At 43.1% G+C, this 21,077-nt stretch overlaps 1 protein-coding gene across 4 annotated transcripts in view; it reads right to left on the bottom strand.

Moving 5' to 3' along the window:
- The window catches only part of Scgdelta (sarcoglycan delta), a 289,022-nt gene that overhangs the window by 253,913 nt on the left and 14,032 nt on the right, over positions 1 to 21,077 (bottom strand). The window contains exons 1-2 of one of the 4 annotated variants that reach the window (XM_012282804.2): positions 3,135 to 4,101; positions 2,116 to 2,298 (exon numbers count right to left, since the gene is read on the bottom strand). The exons of 1 other annotated variant lie outside the window; for it this stretch is intronic. In XM_012282804.2, the coding sequence (XP_012138194.2) occupies positions 2,116 to 2,292 (177 nt within the window). In that variant the 5' untranslated portion in view covers positions 2,293 to 2,298; positions 3,135 to 4,101. Of the gene's footprint in view, positions 1 to 2,115; positions 2,299 to 3,134; positions 4,102 to 21,077 lie in introns of those variants that run through there. 2 more of the 4 variants (XM_003702191.3, XM_076537980.1) reach the window with 2 other exon arrangements.

Here is a 21,077-nt window from a genome sequence, read left to right as displayed (position 1 = left end):
TGAACCTCCCCAATAACAAAATTTCCAACACCATAATTTCCAAAATCGAATTTCTCCAAATTAAGAGCCCAAACTCCACAACTTCCAATCCACAAAAAAGACCTGCAAAGTCCTAAAAATCGGTCTAAACCCAGCCTTCCATAATCCCGTTCTTCGGTCGTATGAAAATCGTCGACACAGCCAGCGTCGAAAAAATAGAATGGAATTTTACTTGCAAACCACGGTCCCATTGTTCAAAACACCTTCGTCTGTTTCGATCTCGAGCGTGAACATCCCTGCATCAATTCCGAGTGAATCCGTCATCAGCGTCGGTGTGTCGCGTTACATGTACACGCTGCATATTTTCGCACATCCGAACACTTATGCGGTGCGAAACGTGTCGATAGGTCAATCGTTCTAATTTCGGTCCCGTCAGTGACCTACATACATGCGGTCGACCGTATATTCGTGCCTCGTAAAAGTTTCACGAATCAATCGAGAAATTGTCCTCGCTAAAACATCCACGATTTTTATAGTGGACGTATTTATTCTTTTAAACAGCACCGCAACGCCGTTTTTCGCCGCCGCGCTAATTTGCTCAACGACTGTTGTAAACGGCGCGAATGGAGACACGAAGCACGGATCGATACATAAAATGCTATAAATTAATCGCGACGATACTCGAACCTGTCTTCCGATATTAACGGAAAAAATATGGACGCTCGATCGAGTGGTGCTTAAAATCAAGCACCTAAACATTCGCAAATAAATGGTTGTTAACCTCGACATTTTGTTTCGCCAACGAAATTGAAACTTTGATTACAAGTTTTAATATTATATATTTTTATCAACGCAGAAGAATACTGTAATTCTACGTTCAGCCTAATTCAACATAATTGAAACTTTGATTAAATGTTTCAATATTATATATTGTATATTTTTATCAATTCAGAAGAATACTGTAATTCTACGTTCAACCTAATTCAACATAAATTTTGATTAAAAGTTTCAATATTATATATTGTACATTTTTATCAATTCAGAAGAATACTGTAATTCTACATTCAGCCTAATTCAACATAAACTTTGATTAAAAGTTTCAATATTATATATTGTACATTTTTATCAATTCAGAAGAATGCTGTAATTCTACATTCAGCCTAATTCAACATAAACTTTGATTAAAAGTTTCAATATTATATATTATACATTTTTATCAATTCAGAAGAATACTGTAATTCTACATTCAGCCTAATTCAACATAAACTTTGATTAAAAGTTTCAATATTATATATTGTACATTTTTATCAATTCAGAAGAATGCTGTAATTCCACGTTCAGCCTAATTCAACATAAACTTTGATTAAAAGTTTCAATATTATATATTGTACATTTTTATCAATTCAGAAGAATACTGTAATTCTACATTCAGCCTAATTCAACATAAACTTTTATTAAAAGTTTCAATATTATATATTGTACGTTTTTATCAATTCAGAAGAATACTGTAATTCTACGTTCAGCCTAATTCAACATAAACTTTGATTAAAAGTTTCAATATTATATATTGTACATTTTTATCAATTCAGAAGAATGCTGTAATTCTACATTTAGCCTAATTCAACATAAACTTTGATTAAAAGTTTCAATATTATATATTGTACATTTTTATCAATTCAGAAGAATACTGTAATTCTACGTTCAACCTAATTCAACATAAACTTTGATTAAAAGTTTCAATATTATATATTATACATTTTTATCAATTCAGAAGAATGCTGTAATTCTACATTCAACCTAATTCAACATAAACTTTGATTAAAAGTTTCAATATTATATTATATACATTTTTATCAATTCAGAGGAATGCTGTAATTCCACGTTCAGCCTAATTCAACATAAACTTTGATTAAAAGTTTCAATATTATATTATATACATTTTTATCAACTCAGAAGAATGCTGTAATTCTACATTCAACCTAATAATTTGTTATAGAAACAAATTGTTATGTGCTACTTTTACTGCTAAGAAATGGTACCCCGCATACTCGACAGACAAAATCGCTTATTTATAAAAGAAAGTTCAGTGTAAAATGAAGACACTGAAGCTTCGATAAATGTAAAGTAAAAACTTACCGTGTGCGGTGACCAATGGTGAGGCCAGGTCTTCGTCTCGTGACCACTTCCAACGTTCGGTTGGCTCGCTAAAAAGACAACGCGTCTATCGGTACTTCCGGTTCCGCTACCGGTAGTAGTCAAAAGGGCGGCCCTGGCCCTCGAGCCACCGATACTGAGTGTCGGCGACGTGTCCATGTTCGCCTGGAAGCAAAACGAAAAAGTGGAAAATTGATCGCCTGTTCGTGTATATCCGAACGTGCCGGCATCCAGCGTGGAAGAAAAATTGATATTTTCATGGAAGCGAATGCACGCGTCTGCCCGGGCATAAAAGTTATTCCGTTGAATTTCAATTGCACGGGATGTTTGACCGCGGTAGCGAAACGGAATTCAAACAAATTCAACCGGTTTAATGAAGCCTGTTACAGGAATGATGAATGTTACCAAGGAATCCCGTGGCCGAGTACGTATCTTTCAACCGCGGCTCATAGCTTTGCAACGTGTCCTTATTCATTCGGTATCCTGCGAGCGCAATTTCTGCCGATATTAGAACTTTAACGCGATCTCTTTTCGGATGAAAGAAGCGAGCCATTAAAACGGCGATATTTACCCGCGATTCGAGAGGTAATTCAATGCCGGACTCATAATTTCGAAAGGAAATTTGGTCGAGAAACGGTGAAAGGGTTCAAGACGTACGAGTGGAGAACACGAGGGTCCCCGTGAAGAGATCCGACGAGCGTAATCGAGCTCGTTAACTCGAGGACGAAAGCTCATCGAGGAACGCGGGACGAGAGAAAGGGGAGCGCGGACGCGAAGGACAAGCGCGCGGAAGCAGGAAGAAGAAGCACCGTGGCGAGGAGATAGTACGTTTTTCAGCGGGATTTACGGGTCGTCGAGGGGCATTAAGGAGAATGATGCGCGACCACGACCCGAGCAGACACGCGACGCGAGCGAATCGAAGTGGTCGTAGAGCACGATGCAAAAAATAAAAGTAAAACGAACGCGTGTCGAGTAACTGGCAACGTAAAACTGACACGTACTCGTTAATTAAATCCCGTTGAATCCAGCGAGGCGCAGGTCGATCTGTAATTTACGTAGGACACTGATCTGGGATGCTCGGATGGCGATAACCTATCTTGGCTGGCAAAGTCCGTACTCAGATACGGAACATCGCGATCCCTTATCCCCGGTTCACCACACTTCAACCGGCTAATCCTCCGCGTCGCGTGCACCTAATCATTATGGCCAGAGAGGGGCGGAAGGGTGACGCTAGGTGTTCCTTAAATCGTCCCAGCTCGACGTTCGCTCCTCCTTCGTGCAATTACGAGTCATTACGACCAGGACTTCGCCGTGTACCGCGCACACACAGGACTTTTCTACCGGATACCACCGACCGTGCACCGTGTACTGCTATTTGCGGACCATCGAATATCGGACGATTCCGTACGTACGCACGACCACCAAAGATAACGATTATCGACCAACGATGTTATCGACCCCGGGATAGACCGCGTAATCGATTCGGAAGCGTGCCACCAACTTTGGATTTCAGCTCCGACTGTTCTTCCCGCCTACCCTTCGAGCAACCGGAAGCCGCAGCTTCCGTTCGATTAGAACGTTCCCGGTGCGCGAAAAGTTCACATTCAGCTGGCAGAGTTACCGGTGCTCCACCGCTAATGGGAAAATTACTATCCGTGCTCGATCCTGTTTGACAATTTATTCAAACGATTTAGAACTATTTCTCCATTTCTCAATTATTTCTCTATCGTCCATTTCCATCCGGTTATCGGTGCGTTCATCGATTCATTATCGGCGAATCATCGACGAGTCAGGGAATATCTCTGTGGCGAATTCGCGGAACGAGTTTCCGGCCTCGCGATCCATTCATGATTCACCAATGAACCATTTCCTTGACGCGAACTCGGGAACGATCGGCTGTTGCACGAGGAACTCCGTCACGGCCGGAAGTTGCCAAGCGTCGCGTACGAAATCGCGCACGACACTGAACCGTCAGGACGTCTAACGCCGGAGGTGAGCCTCTCGCGGATTCGCGGGCTCACGTGTGAAATTCTTGCGCATGCACCAACGCCTTCTCCCTTCCAATTTCTCCTCTAGCCTCCCTCCTCGCCCCTCGGCACCCCTACCAACCCCATTCCCGTTCCTTTCTAACAGTTTCTCGTCCTTAATATCGTCTCTCTTTTCCTCGCCCGCTAAACGCTAGCCGTCCCTCTTCGCCTCGCTATCTCTTATCGCGGACTATCGCTGTTCTTTTCTCCCCGAACCATTGTACCTCCTCCTTCACCGTTATCCTCCCTAGTCTGGATAAGCTCCTCTGGCATCATGCGAGCGACAAGTATCTAGTGTTAGTCCAACTTGGCACCGAAGTTTCGCGAGTATTTAGCCGAGTGAATTCGAGCAGATTGACGAAGAACCTTGGTAAATATCGCCGGTGAACGACGCGGAAAAAATTCCTTTACGAAGGAAACGAGCTTTGACGCGATTAACGCCGTGTCAATTCCACGTAACGCGTGAAATTAAATTTTTTGTGTGGATGTAGACTCGTTCAATGCCGCAAGGGAAAATTGACGCGTGTGGTCAGACATATACCGTTGTTAAATGTAGTGCATTTTGCAGTTACGGCTGTTTGGGCATTTATGATTTATTGAGGCCTGTAGAGCATGTATAAACCATGTAATCTATGAAATCTACTGTCTATAGATTATATGATTTATGTTTGTTTTATAGACCTCGATATATCAAACGTGTAAACATTCGTGATCTGATAATCGCTATTAGGAGTATGTCTGATCATTAACGTCAACTTTCACTGTATGTACTAACTACGTGTTCAAAGATTTCATATGTACCATATATCCTTCTTTTATTTACATATACTTCATATGTTAATTTATTTTGTTAATATTGTTTTAATTTTATTCTTCCTGAATGAATTAAAGTCTCGTAACGAAATAATTCTTCACAGATTATTAACAGTTCAGTGAGAGCAGATCGATACTGTGTAAGTATAATAAAACTTTAAAATCCGTATACTATAATTAAATCTTACTAAAAATTTAAATTCCGTAGTGGAACAATTGAATTAAATCTTGGAGATAACTTTTTAACTTTATATTATCTGAAGTTTACAAGCTGGTATCAAAGGGTTGAAAATCAGGGAGTTTAATAAAAACTGTGTTAAAAAATCGGTAAATTTATTTTTACCTTCCATCCTAATTCCATTATCCGAAGCGTTGCAACGAATTTGGCGTCAGTTTTAAATAATAACAGTTAATACCGATCTGATAAACCAGATTGTCACCTAAATAAGAAAATTGCGCGCAGAATGTTGCGACATTTTCTTGGCCCGTGTCGGCACGAATTTTCCCCCGCAGTTTCCCCCCATAAACTTTCTGGTTTCAGTGTTCGCGCGTCCTACGTTGCGGACCATACCTGTTTCCTTCCTTCCCCATTATCATCCGCATTTTACTTTCGACCCTCTCGAGCCCCCGCGCAGAATCGGCGTCGTCTTTCCGAGCGGCTTCATAAATTTCGCCGCGATATCGTTAATCCCCGGAGAATGTAGCCGCTGCGATGTTTTCGAAAACAAGTCCGCGCAAAAAATGGACGTAAATTCATCCGCGTACCGATACATCGTCGTTGTACGTCGTTACCAGAATTTGTTGATCCAAATCACGGAGGAAGAATGCAGTGTACCCGCGTGCACGCCACGTCGTTATTCTATCTCGTTATTATTCCGCCTCGATTCTCTCGTGCTTGTTTCGCATCGATCTCGTACTGTTCTGCTTGTACGCCCGTTAACGATTCCCAGGAAACGCGTGATCCTCTTTTCGAAATCCAGCTTGTACGTTAGCCAAACGATGCCAGACAAGTGTGCGTGTGTACCTGTTGAAGACGACAGTTTCGCGTTCTTAAGCGATCGATCCGAACGTGGTACGGGCACGTCTCACTCTGCTCGATCGATTAAATCACCGGGCAAATGGTACGCGAGTAATCGGGATCGAGGGAAGAGGGCACGGCAAGCCGATTGCGGCGGAGAACGATTCAGCCCGTGTTGAAACAATACCGTTTTGAACATTCCGATCGCTAAACGAAGAGTACGATCCTTTCCCTCTTCTTTTTCCCTCGTGTCCCTACCCTTTCTCCCACAGTGTATTCATCTTCTTACGTCCATTTCGTATTCCCCTTTCACGGCGACCCTTTGCGAGCAACAGTCGAAAAGGCAGCCGCGCAAGAACAGCGGACGAATTGATCGACCGTTTCTCTCGCGTCTAAATCTGTCGGGACGAATGCGGGACTGGCACGATATCTGCATCGAACAGGAAGTAAATATCGATACGTATCGAAGCCACGGAAACGGAAGCACTTCGGCCAGATCATCGACAATGCCTTCGGGCTGCCAACGTTCTTGCATTTCGTGTACGAAATCGCGGGGGTGATCTTTCTTTCTTTCCCTTCTCTGATTGCTCGCACGGGATACGCTTACAATCGCATACACTCGCGTCGGACGTTTCCGATTCGCGATTCATTTCCCTCGTGCGAGTCGCGCCTTCGCGCCGGAGATTCCACGAAATCCAGCTGCAACGAGATCGTTTCTCCAGACAAGATTCCAAAGTATCTCTGGTGGACGATTTTAGATGGCTACATTTTACTGGCGCCCTTTCGTGGGTGTTGGATTCTGTCGATAGCTGCACGTTATTTAACGCCTTGTAATGTTATATTTTTACATTATAGATACATAGGACTCTTTCAATTTTTATATTGTAGACAAAATGTGTATTAGACAATGACGTGACGATGACGTGACTATGACGTGACGATGATGAGCCGATAACAATCCATGATATTAGCATATAACGACACAAACGTGTAGAAATCAAACGTCAGACCATATAATGTCTAATCATGTAACAGTGAGGACCGATTAAATAAAAAGTACTAAAACCCTAAAGCTGCAACAACGACCCACATTCTGTCGCGACGTCACTTGGTTAGCGTTAACGATCCGAGAACAACTAGTTCCATCCTCAGTGACTGAAATATCTGCCAAAGCTGGACGACCTAATAACCTTTCAATCGATCGAAGACACCGAAATATCGCAGGGTGATCTTCTCGATTTTGCGAGTCCTCCAAATAGAAAGTGCATCGGCGAAACACGGAACAGACGTAAACGGTATCGTTAATTTTTTTACCACCAGAGAAGAAGATAGGTAGATCAATGTGGCGTACAATTAACAGTCGAATTTATTTGGAGGACTGTACGGTAGTCGTTCGTAACGAGGCTCTATTAACCGAGAAAAAAATGGGGTTCACGGTTCGCCGAAGAGAACGAGGGGTTGCCAGTGGACGATGGTGTCTCCCGATGTCTCGTAAAACGCGATTTTATTCGAGGTTGAACAAATTGAAACATAAGCCGCTCGTAAGTCGCTCCCTATCTACGGTGCTACGACAGTCTTTCTCCTCTTTTCTTACGATTCCGCGTCGTTGTGCGCGCCTATTCGTCTCTCCTCGAATTCCCGGATCTTTTTATTACGCGCCGTGAACACGACAAGGACAAGGTTGCGGCATTTACACCGAGTGATCTGTATCGGGAACCTCGTCCAACCTGGAGAGCCGTTGCCATCCGGCTGAATTTATTCATAGCGAACAGGCTATCCGATTGCATAAAAATTCATCTCCTCTCGTTTGTCATGTAATACCGTTCAGAACGGGTTCTATTGTCTATTGGAACATTATTGGTACATACTTTTTTTGTACTTGCGCAATAGTATTTTGGGAAATGTCGCTGCATTGACGGGGTTTGATACGGATTTGTATCATCATATTATGCTTTGTTATCGCCACGTATCGCTACTCGTTAAACCTTCATGTGTCAAATCTCTACTAGTTAGTATTAGTACGCAGTGGATCACCGCACGTTACTATCGCTACGCATTAATATTGCCATGAGTTAATTTACCACGCGTCGATTTACCATGCATTTATATAGCCACGCGTCCACTCACCATCCATTAGTATTGCTGCGTGTTATTATTATGACGATAGTATCTCCACGCGTTATCAGCGTAACGCATTAATACTACCAAGCGTTAACTTACCACGCGTCGAATTATCAAGCGTTAACTTACCACGCGTGGAATTACCAAGCGTTAACTTACCACGCGTGGAATTACCAAGCGTTAACTTACCACGCGTCGAATTACCAAGCGTTAACTTACCACGCGTTGAATTACACAGCGTTAACTTACCACGCGTCGAATTATCAAGCGTTGACTTACCACGCATGGAATTACCAAGCGTTAACTTACCACGCGTCGAATCACCAAGCGTTAACTTACCACGCGTCGAATCACCAAGCGTTAACGTACCACGCGTCGAATTACCAAGCGTTCACTTACCACGCGTGGAATCACCAAGCGTTAACTTACCACGTGCCGAATTACCAAGCGTTAACTTCCCACGCGCCGAGTTACCAAGCGTTAACTTACCACGCGTGGAATCACCAAGCGTTAACTTACCACGTGCCGAATTACCAAGCGTTAACTTCCCACGCGCCGAATCACCAAGCGTTAACGTACCACGCGTCGAATTACCAAGCGTTGACTTACCACGCGTGGAATTACCAAGCGTTAACTTACCACGCGCCGAATTACCAAGCGTTGACTTACCACGCGTGGAATTACCAAGCGTTAACTTACCACGCGCCGAATTACCAAGCGTTAACTTACCACGCGTCGAATCACCAAGCGTTAACTTACCACGCGTCGAATCACCAAGCGTTAACTTACCACGCGTCGAATTACCAAGCATTGATATCGCCACAGGTCCACTCACCACACATTAATATTGCTACGCATTATCACCATCACGATAGTACCGTCACACGTTACCAGCACAACGCATTAATATTGCCATGCGTTAACTTACCACGCGTCGATTTACCACGCATTTATATCGCCACGCGTCAACTCACCACGCATTTGTATCGCTACATATTACTACCACGTATCCCCACGTTACTATCGCTATACATTAATATCACCCTGCGTGAGCCACGCATCAATATCACACGTGCATAACCACGTACGAGTATCACTTACCATATTACCCTCTCATTGCAACTAAAGAATCCTCTCGATACCAGAGACCTACAAAGACGAAGAATCCCAGATTACAACCCCTTTCATTTTTAATTCGAACTCATAAAGCCCGACCTTTCTTGTACGGTTCGTAATGTCATACATGCATCACCTTTGCAGGGTAAGTAATCGAGACGCGAGTGGATCGACGAAAAACGGGGAAAAGAAGAGCGGAGAGAAGGAAGGAACGAGTGGAAGAAGGAAATTCGAAATAGGGGTAGAAGGATAGACAGCATTCTCATTTCGATTCTCCTTTTCCTTCTCGTTCTCAGATTGAAGAGGCCTTTATGACGGGATACCGTTTTATGGCACAGCTTCGCTGCTATTATGCGTGCATCGGCCGGTCGGGATCGGGGGGTGTAGAAAGAGGCACGAGTGTGTATGGTTTTCGGTGCTAGAGGGGTAAGCACGAGAGAAGAAGGGACGAAGGGAGAAGGAACGATGATGGTACGAATCGGAAGAAGGCTATGGAGGGTTGCGCTTTGGACCGCGGCCCCAACCATTGTTAGGATAATGAAGCCAAGGCGAGATTTCTCCCTTTTCAGCGTCGCGCCCAAACGATATCTCGAATGACTGATTGTGAGATTCCTTTGGATCTCGAGCCTGCACGTAGGTGCGCACGTTGGATCACGTAGCCGCAGACGAAAACGCGTCGCGGACGAAAGCTCGCCTCCATTGTTTGCTCCGCAAGCGAACCGTTTCTCTAATTAACATTAAACGGTAATAACGTATGATAACGAAGATCGAATATTAATTGGGAAGCTCGGCAACCCGAGATACGGGGAATATGCAGAACATCCACGTAAATGCGCATCCGTAACCTGTTGATCGTTACAAAATTCGAAAATATATCCGGATATTCCGCCAAACCATGGAACTCGAGGAATAATCTTCGTGACCTCCATTTCATACCGATTAATCGTACCATCCTAATTAACCGATGAACAAAAGACGACTGCTTTTTCGACGGTAACATCGAAATCTGATAATTATTCAGTTATGTATCGATGAACGTGTCTGGCGCAGAATATTAATCACTCACTTACGTAGAAATTACTGGTAAATGATAAGCAATTTTTTTCTGATAAATCGAATGCACAACATTTTTCACTCTGACTTTTTGCAGTATGGAAAATTAACCTTACGGCACTAAACTATCCAGTGTTTTAGAAGTTTAGTCAAATTTTGCAATATAAATTATCGATCGTCGTCAAGAATACGGTTCGTTACGATCTTCAATACATTCCTTATTTTTATAAATCGATAAGAACGAATTTTCGCGACTAGAATTAAAAAAGTTGTTTAATTAACTGCTGTGACTCCATGCGGAGATGTTCGCGTGAAAAATCTCATTAAAATCTAAGGGGAGTTTTCAGAAATACACGGCTATAACTTTAAATCATATGGAAATTATTGCATAAAACTTCTAACAGATGCACCTTAACAATCGCATCCTAAATCCCGAAGTAACACCATTTCCTTGTCCGCCGTTCTCCCTGTATTTACTTGTTGAGTTATTGCGGAAGCAACGCAATCGAGAATTGCCGAGTAGCTAAACTGTTGATTGGTGAGCAGAGACTAGAAGAGAGTCCACGGTTGACCCAACGAGGAGAAAGAACAGCGACTGAAACATCGGTCGACTTATTACGCGTGTTGCCAGCTAGAATTTTACCTATCGCCGGCCGTACACTCTCGCATATTTTAAGCCGGCCATTTTTCAGCATTTACGCTATACGTCTACGTCGAATTTGCATGAATCAACGATTCCAGCCTTGTTCAGAGAAACTTTCGATGTTTCCGCGCCGTTCTAAAGTATCTTACCCCTCTTCGTTTCGTCTCTGTTCGTGCGGGGGTTTAAACGAGGCATATATTGAGCTTAGGCTCTGTTCATACTGATTCGTTGACGTGAAAATCGAGATTGCTTTAAACTTTTGATGACGATTGATATACGAATCGCAAAGATTTTTAGCAAAATGATGGAAAGTTGAGAATCACTGTTCTAATCCTAATGCACGTCGTCTTATTTATGCAGCAGCGCCGTTTCGCACCGCAACGCTGAAGACCTTAACGGCTTTCAATTTCCGTTGGCCATCAATATTATTTAGTTTAGTTTGGACCACCTTCTCGCGTTCTACCCATCCCTTCGGTATGCTTCTCACGCCTCCGCCAAGGAAATTACTTGTCCTCTCCTGCCCTCTCGCCAATCCAACTTGTACCTCGCCCCTCGTCTCGACCCACTAGGAAGATACTTCCTTTAAAGGCGTTTGTCTCCGAATCTTGCATCTAGTCTTCCTGCCGCCTCATAATTGAACGCTTCTATCTCTTCGAAAAAACTTCATCCCTCAAATCGACTTCGCTCGTGACATCCCATCGCGAATCACTCTTCAAACAGTAAGGATGACCAGCAATCTCCAGATGACCAAATGACTCGAACAAAAGATCAACGAATTTTAGTCGCCTAAGTACACAGCGACGATTATTAGTGTTCGAGATCGAACACACACGCAGAGAATTCGAGTTCGATAATTCCTGTGCAGAGGCTTGCTTTCCGGGTACGAAACGAAATTACGGGGAAATTCGAGCAGAAGCGCACGGCAATCGAACGTTGCGGGCGATCGGCTGAAAATCGTCCGCGCTTCGTCGTTTCTCGTTTTCGTCCAGCTTTTAAGCGACGTTTACATTTTACGTCACGTACACCGGTTATTTGCCCGAACGTTGCGCGATTTCGCGTACGTTGATTTAACGCGGCGACACTCGAGTCGATTCGACTTGACGGTATTCGCGACACGCGCTCGATCGCGCGGTTGATCTTTGTCGTCGATTTAACGGACGTGACGAGAGGGAAACGAGGGAAAATTTAATGAAACACTCGGTACGACGGACGATTCCCTTTTATGTTTGATCTGGCCAGGATTAGCAGTCGCGAGGAAACAGGTGCACCCTCGGCGATGAGCCAAGCGGTTTCCCAGACGGATTTTTCTACAATCTGCTCTCACCGGACTGCGCATACAGATGGCCGTACCGTTCCTGAGATACTTTCTCAGACCGATACCAGGAAGACAATGGCGTACTTTGTGGCGCCGTGATTAAAACAAGAGGCCGAGCCGAACGGGAGAACGAGAGGCGGGAGTAGGTACTCGCTTCTCTTCCCCGGGCTTTACGAGGGATAATGCCGGGAAAAAGAGGAAGAGAAAGACGGAATAGGGCAAAGCGGAGAGTACGCCAGTTACAGGGCAGACAGAGAGCGCGGAATCGAGGCAGAGAGAATAACGGAAGAGAGAACGAGAAAGGGTAAAGCACAGAGAGACAGAGTTTGGAGTTCTTTTCATTACCAGCGAGCTCACCTCAACAACAATGCGAACCTCCGCGTACCGTGCACCGCTATTTTAGCCTCTATCTGTGTCTAATACGTATGTCGTACGTATACATCGCTGCCAGCCGAATCTCCTCTATATACCCGCGTATTTCAGCAAACTTCTCGCCCGATGCGGACCGGCTGATCAGAACGTCTGAATATTCTTATTCTTCCCGGAGAATCGTCGAGAGGCCCTTCTTTAATTAATTAATTTATATAACACGCTCCAACAATCGTACAGAATATCGACCACATCGGAATTTCATGTTTACGCTAGAAACGATATTTATAACGACGGCACACGGGTATGATCGCGTTAATCAATCGCGGGTTAATTACTTACGATCGAACAATGATAGAGGAAGAACGAGAATATTAATCTGTAACGGCAACCCCTTTTGCTACAACGCGATATCTATAGATAACGCGGCAGATACTGTACTGAATCGTGGATCGGTACGGGCACGATAACGCAATGAACGGACTGAATAATGATCAGCACATGATTACGCGCTGTCTATTAACCTGCTTCGTGTCAAATCCATCAAAAGGAACGACCAATGGCGAACATCGTTTATACATGTCCAGTATAAAATAGATTATTACGAAGTGTCAGGTTTGCAAACTGGCATTCGTAATTAAGACTCGATCCAAAAACCGTAATCGAACTTTCACACAATCGGACCTCCATTAACATTGTGTACACTGATAAATACAACAAATTTTCTTCCTCTGATTGATCCAAAATAAACTTCTAAATTATCTGTGGACAAATCCTTAAAATAAAGGCATATTTCAATAAAAGTGTTACTTTTAATATCTATAGGCGAATACATTCTGGATGCTATCAAATTTCTTTAATTTAGAGAATATTTTTTATCAGATTGTAACATGACTTCGCTGAGAAATATCGTATTTCTTTCCTAAAAATTTCAGGAAAGATGTAATTGATATCGATTCAACCCCCAAATGAAGAAAATAAGGTTACCTGAACGGAATTATGTTATGTTGAAGGTATTTACAGCACGATGATTGAACGCAGGAAACAAAAGAAACGATTTTCGAAACGAGAAGCGTAGACAACCCTTGGTCGTTCCCCTCGTCGGTGTCGGAAGTTGTCCCGCGAAAGTGGCGAAGAGAGGTTTAAGTCCGACTTACACGATATCTACCCCGCACACTCACCGGGCACTCTATTTCGCGACGCGATACTGTCCTGACGGTTGAGAGTCTGTATTAAAATTGCCACAAAGGCAAACTGGATCTCGCAACGTCTCCACGAAATGGCCACGAAAATGATACTTGCACGAGTACGATCGAATATTATTGCACGCTTCAACCGAGTGCAATCTTATGAGAAAGGTTATTACCTCTGGGAATCACCGATTATATAATCGAATAAAACATGTTTTACACTCTATCTGCAAACACGCCTTTTTCCTATAAAAATTATTACGTTTTATATACATTTTCAATTCAACTCTTATTCGAATAATGTGCACTTAAAAATTATGGTGAAGGATGATTTGCATGACGAGTACAAAAATCAAAATTATTTGTATGAAGCTTTAAATTGATATACGTGTGTGATTTTCTTATTTAGTCATAAAGACAAACCGTTAATTTAAACTTGTAAAAACAATTTTAAACTTGGAAAAACAATTTTATGTTTACTCCAACTGCAATCTTTTAAAAAAAAATTATTCTGAATATATTGTTATAAAGGTCAGTATAAATAATTTCCGATTACGTGATCAATTCTCAAAGGTCGAGAACCAATGAAATTAACACGAAGTATATTCTCGTCCCATTTAAGCGCAGCGATTAAAGTTTCATGTAAACCTGCAAGAACACCTCAGTTATTTATATCTAAACGAATATCGAAAGCCATTAAAATTTCATCGGATTGTATTCGGCCGTTATTCATTACGGTGTGATACTTCCGATTTGTAGTAATAAATGCACGATAGACCGCACGCGCGTCAAATTAGCTTCAACGGCCCATCCATTAACCGATCTCCGTATTACGTCGTTCATCGATTTGGATTTATCGCAAATCCACCGTGAATTATGCGTTTCCATCGGTTTTTCAATGTCCGTGAAACCGACTGCGTTCGTGCCGTATCCCCGAAAGCTACGTCAACTTCCAAATTTCCGGCCGGCGTTCTGTATACCTCCGACTATTTGTGATCTACGAGGAATTGGACCTTCCTGCCCGCGGGCTATGGTCCGATAGGGTAGCTATTTACGATGTTGATAAACGCCCAAGACAGACAAGCCCTAACTACGTCCCTGAATACGGCGAAAAAAAAGGTCGAGCAAACGTTGCTCTTAATCGTGAACGCGTGAAAGGACAACCGTCGACGTTTCCACGGAAATTTCCGGAATTCGTTAGTCGTCTTTTATGCGCAGAGGGAGAAACGAGGAATCGATGTTTCATTTCGCCGGCGCGAAATTAAAACCGAGTGTTTCTCATCTTTCGACGCGCGGTATTAATTCCTAGCCGCTCTTCTTTCAGGAGGGGCGAGAAGTCACGTCGCGAAAAAAATCGTCGGCTGAACAGCATGTTATCTTTGCGAAGTCGTAATATTTGGCCCGTGATCGACCCCCGTCCTCTCGCAGCTTCGGGAATCGATTCGCGCGAGTAACCGGCATGCATCTTGTACCTTCGCCAGTGACAATCAATTTCGAGGAGACGGTGCGGTTCAGAGGCTCTCATCGCGCCTTACGAGACCGGAAATTGAAACTCCGCGACGTGCCATCCGGCAGAGTCCCCTTCCTCAAGAAATTTCGCATTAACGAGCAAAACGTATCACCGTCTTTCCCGATTTTCTGTGGTGTATTTTTTTCAAGTGGACCGACGTCGACTAGTTCCATTAAATTCCTCTTGTCGATTCGTGCTATCTCGCGGCAACGATCCGACCGTTATAATCGATTCGACCTGATTTCGGTTAACTGCCGTCACCCGAAGTTAACCGGCGCGTTTGCCCCGCGAACAAGCCATCCCGCATTTGCGTCAGACATCAACTCGCTCGTTTCCCCTGGAACAACATAAACCACCGGGAAGAGAAACGTTTCGTTCCAGGCCGCAAGCCGTTTCCGCAACCACGGCTCCGATCTCTTCGAGGTAACGCGACGTATTCGTGCGCGTCCCGCTCCGAAATTCGTGACAGAACGGAGGAAATTTCGCGACGCTTACTACGCCTTTGAAATCGACGATCTTGTACCAATAAACACGCTGAACCTGTACAAAACTTCACCTAACTTCCTAACCGACTTTATACAGTTTCTTGGCCCTGCACAAAACTTTCAGTATAAAATTAATTATTTCTGCATTTTAATTACATAACATTCTGTTTCTTTCCTGGACAACCTGAAGCAGTATTAACCCTTTGCACTCCTTAATTTCTTTTACGTACCAACTACTTTCATTTACAAAGTAGATTAAGAAAGGGTTTCTCCAGCAAGTGTGTTGCAACAATGCGTGTATGTAACAAATACATTTTTCATTTATTATAAATAGTAAATTAATGAAAATATATGTATTGAACCAACCTATTTATCTGAATTACTTATAAGATCCAAGAGAAAAGTGACGTCGAGCCAGACACGACATAGGAGTCTAAAGGAAGAAGTTTTTTAAAATAAAAGAAAGTAAAAATGCAACTCTTGAGACTTTCTATTTGCTTAAAATCGTAATTTAGTCCAGGTAGAAATTTCGAAAAAATGAGGAGCTAACAGTATTTTTTCTAATGCGGACGGAATAACAAAAAATTCGATCGGGAGCTATACGGTTTTGCGTAACGCCCACTGTATAACGAGTGTCCCATGGGAGACGACTTAGGTAGGTCGAAAATGGAACGGTCCAGCAGCATGTGTGGAATGCGATAGAACGTGTGTTAGAGGCTGATTGCGTCCGGCCGAGATGATTGCTTTTCTCGTGACTATGCCGGTGTATGCGCACACAGAGACCAAGAACGTGTGGACGCTATGAGAACGTTTGCGCACGTGCACGTTTATCCACGAACGATTACCACGCACCCCGTACAGGGAACCGATGTTTCAATATTCCGATAGTTTATTCGTCTGGATCGCTGGACGCCCCCTGCCGCCGCAAAATCACTTTGATTTTAGTTAACGTCGCCGGTTACACGCGTTACCCGACAAATAACGAACAACCCTTACCAATATTAGCTTACTTTGGGTCTGGTCTCCAATTCATTTCCATATTTCCCGTTCTTGCGTCTTCGGACTTTTAAATTTTCGAGTCGTAAAGTTTGTAGACGTCTGAGTATTCGGAAATTTCAATAAATCTTGAGACAAAGAGTCGAGACGTATCAAGTTATTACCGCGTCAGTTTGTTTCCGTCTGGAAGGCTGCGACGAGCTATCAAACTGATTTAAGGAAGCATCCAGCGTCGACGCTTAAATCGTGGCCGCGTTTAGAGCAAGGGAAAGCGCGAGAGAATGAATTCGGTGGCGCACGATGAAACAGTGCATATCCCTGAACTACTCGAAATTGATCCTAATCCGTAATCCGGCTTGTTCAGCCTTCTCCGTCTGTTCTCTCCCAAGGTGCTTAGCACCCGGGACGACGAATCGAGAGAAACGTAGGAATACACCCGGCCGGATGGAGCGGGACGAAAGGAAAGCTCGCGTTTCCAAGCGGAGCCACTTATATTCGGAAGGCCAGCCGGCGCGCGATGTTCCGTGCATTATGCATGATACGACGGTGCTTAATGCTCGTCCAAATTGTAGCCGGTCGATTTGAAATTTCACCGGAACCCGCTCGACTCGTGCACCGCCGTAATGCTAATTCTCCAACGTAACCTTAATTAACGCGCGATACTTCAACTCTGTGATTTGTCTGTCTTTCTCGATGTACTTCTCGTTTTTAAATCTATGTTATATCGCGAGCTTCGAGAAGAATCCAAAATAATTCAGTTTGCAGCTTTAACCTTATGCAGTTTATGAACTGGTAGTTTCTTGTTATGGTTAGGTAATATATGTTTGGTTCAAGGTTTATGAGTTTGAACGTGAGTAGAATGGTAGAATGTATACTCCTAAACTGAATCATTGGATTTACGTCTTCACATACATCATTCCACAATCTCTCAGATCTCCGTTCAGACAGAAATCCGTATGTTCTTCTTGGTTAACCATGTTCAAATCCAAATCGTCTACAGTCCGTCGCTATGTTCCGAGATCTACTTAACCTTCAGACCCTAAGTTGCAAACTGAGTTACCTACATTCTCAAATTTCTATGTTTCCAGATCCCTACACCCTCAAATCCCTTAGATCGTCACATCCTTAGGTTTCTACGTTCCAGGGTCCACATATTCTCAGATATCTATACCCCGAAATCCTAAAATCTAAATATCTACTCCCAGACTCTTATGTTCCTAGATATCTACGTCTCCGAACCTACGTCCCCAGATCCCCATTTCCTTAGCTCTTTACCTTTCCAAATACCCGTGTCCCCAAATCTACACGTTTCCATATCTGTCAGACATCTATCAGATCTCGTTCTAATTCCTAGATCTTTAGATTCCTTAAATCCTTCTTCCAATAGGTCCCTATATCGTTAAATTGATAGACCCTAAGTTCTCAGATTCCTTTATCCCTACACTTGAAGGAACAACATGGCGTACCTGTAGTACCTGTGGTATATATGAATATCCCAAAATTTTTCAATTGCTGTATTTTGTTACGATTGAAACAGCAAAAGTGTATGAATAATGTTTGTCAAGTCAATGACCTAACACGAGAGTAATTAATAATATATTATACATTCAGATATTAAATCGAATTACGGATAGAACGCAGTTATCTATGGTAATCGTAACAAACGATAGAATCATTTTAATGCACAGGTAATTCCTCTGAAATGTATACGAATCTTGTTATCCAACTCCGAAGCGAAACATCATTACGATGTTTGGCTGAGCCACGTCGTCAGGGAAGACAAGCATTTTGCCGGTCGATCCCAGTCGCAACGATCGTAAATTATTATTTTATCCGACGGTCGGAACGATTTCATCGTCGGACGATATATCAACGCGGGTCCGGATCGAGATGACCGTAATCCATGTTGCACAGGGCTTGATCGTGCCCGTTGGAAGAATAAAATTTTCAATCTAGATTTGTCGCGCCTCCCGTCTCGTTTTTTATGATACGGTTTTGCTTGCGGTCGCGCGGGTTTTATCTTCCCGTAGGATCGCCGTTTATCACGAGAACCATATTGGATCGGCCGATCGACGCGCGGCGGTGTTCGATAGGACAGGAGAAACAAGGAGGCTCCCGTCAAGGAGGGATAATTAATCGCGCAATTCGCCGGGAAGACGCGTCGGAATTATTCGTCGATTAATCGCGATCGTTAGCGAGCAGGCCCGTTTACGTTAACGGCTGATACGTACGCGGAAACTTCGACGGTCGTCGCAAAATTTCAGCCGGTTTTCACCCGGGGAACGAACGAGCATCCTTAATTAATCCAAACTCCCTTCAATTGCTTCTCTCGTGTAACGTTTCATAGCTCGAATCAATCGTTCGGATGGTTATCCCGGAAATTACTCGATCGAAAATCGAATAGCTTAATATCGGTCGATTGTTGGCGGGTTCTTCGACGAACATTGCAGGGTTAGAAACGGCCAGCAGCGACAGAAACGAACGAATTAATTATTCATGGATGTCCAACGTCCGACACCAAACACGCGCCACCGTCACTTTGTAACGCCCTTGCACTAGCTCCCATTGTTTAGCATGACTGTAGGAGGAGCTTGTTCCTACATAAGGATCGTCGCATTTGTACCCATAGATGTACACACCCTTTGGTACACCTCGTTCCGACACGGACGTAATACCTATAATTAATGCTACTTGCGAGCATCAAAGCGTTGCTTGTTTTTCATTTGCAAATTCGGGACGGCAGATTTGAAACCAGATCGTTTGAAACCCACGCTGAAATATTTATTAATAATACCGAAATAACATCGTGGATAAATGCCGGTATAATTGATCTACCGTCCATAAAAGCTTGTCGAGTAAATTCACTCGATCGGACCATTACAATTTCTTTCTATTTTCTGCAATCTTTTTACATATTAATGAAAATGAGGAAACGTTGGTGTTCTTTAAGGGATGGTTTCATCTCCAAGAACTAAACACGAGTCGAATAAAAAATTCATTCGATACTTTGATCAAACTTTTCTACGAACCAGGCGAAGTTTAAGGAAGAAAAAAAATGAGAAAAGAAAAATAAAATCAGAACTTTCCAGTTACTAAAGTTCACTTGTTAGCCAGTAAGGTAGGACAAGCGATACTTCTCGATATCGCGAAGTTTTCGTTGTTGAAATAAATTTAACGCTAATGCGATTTGAGCATCGAAGCGAGAAGGGTCACTGAGGATGATCGATAGGCTTGCACGGATGAGATAAGAGAGATCCAAGCAATTTACAGCGGAAGACTTCTATTATTTGAACATCGTGGAAGCTGAAGATTCGAAAGAGATTGCGAACATCTTCTCCGAGTATGCGATTACCCGGGAACGAGAAGACGAAGGATCGGACTTTCAGAACCGATAAAATTGATTTCATTGTTCCCCCGGTTCTGTGGCGAAGCACTTAAGAAGAATATACCACGAGATTACTAAACGAATTTCAACTCACCCCGTGTACCCAACCCCCACCAACGTTTATCGCTTAACTTTCCACCTTTCTAGTTACGAACTTTTCCAGAGATTGTTGCATACAACTGAACGAACACCGCGTACCGTAAGTTGGCTGCTGCGTAATGGTGGCTCGTTAAACGCTTTTTCAAGGCACTGCATGAGGGCACAGACTTTTCCGTGAATACAATTTTTTTCCAGGACTTACAAGCACGCGTACGCTTTAAATCTTTTTTAACTACCCTCCTTTTTTCTTATTTCTCTATCGATCGAAATTTTCGTATTTCCACCATCTCCGTATTGTTTTACGCCGAACACAATTACCGTGATAACGTTTCACCAACGACGCGATATTTTATCGTTTAATTTTATCTGCATTCGGTTACGGAGTTTATAAGTAGCGGACGCATTTAATCAGACCTCGAAAGTCAACACGGTATTTTAATTAAAATTATTAATAGCAAGCGGTTAATTTAATCGACTCTACTGATCGGAACTTCGAATTTTTGAATCGACGAGTTTTCGAAATTGACGCACTTTTTGACGGCGAATATCGGCGATTTTAATCGCCCCGAATTATGAATCAAAACGGATCCGATGAGAGGTTTCCATTGGTCTATATTCCATAGCGGAACAAGAATAGCATTCCTGCGCCTGGTAAAGACACGCAATGGTATATGTACATACACACTGGCGCACACATCGTCGTGCATTCAATAAGCGAATAAAGTGATCACCTGAATGGTTCGGTCCTCTTCCCATTGTTAGCGATGAAAGAGCTCAATACAAGGGACGACCGTGTACGTGTCT

This window comes from Megachile rotundata, chromosome 12 (assembly GCF_050947335.1).
Source record: "Megachile rotundata isolate GNS110a chromosome 12, iyMegRotu1, whole genome shotgun sequence".
Classification (NCBI taxonomy): Eukaryota; Metazoa; Arthropoda; class Insecta; order Hymenoptera; family Megachilidae; genus Megachile; species Megachile rotundata.
The sequence above is the reverse complement of the archived record's forward strand: the minus strand, read 5'-3'. Positions and strand labels throughout refer to the sequence as shown.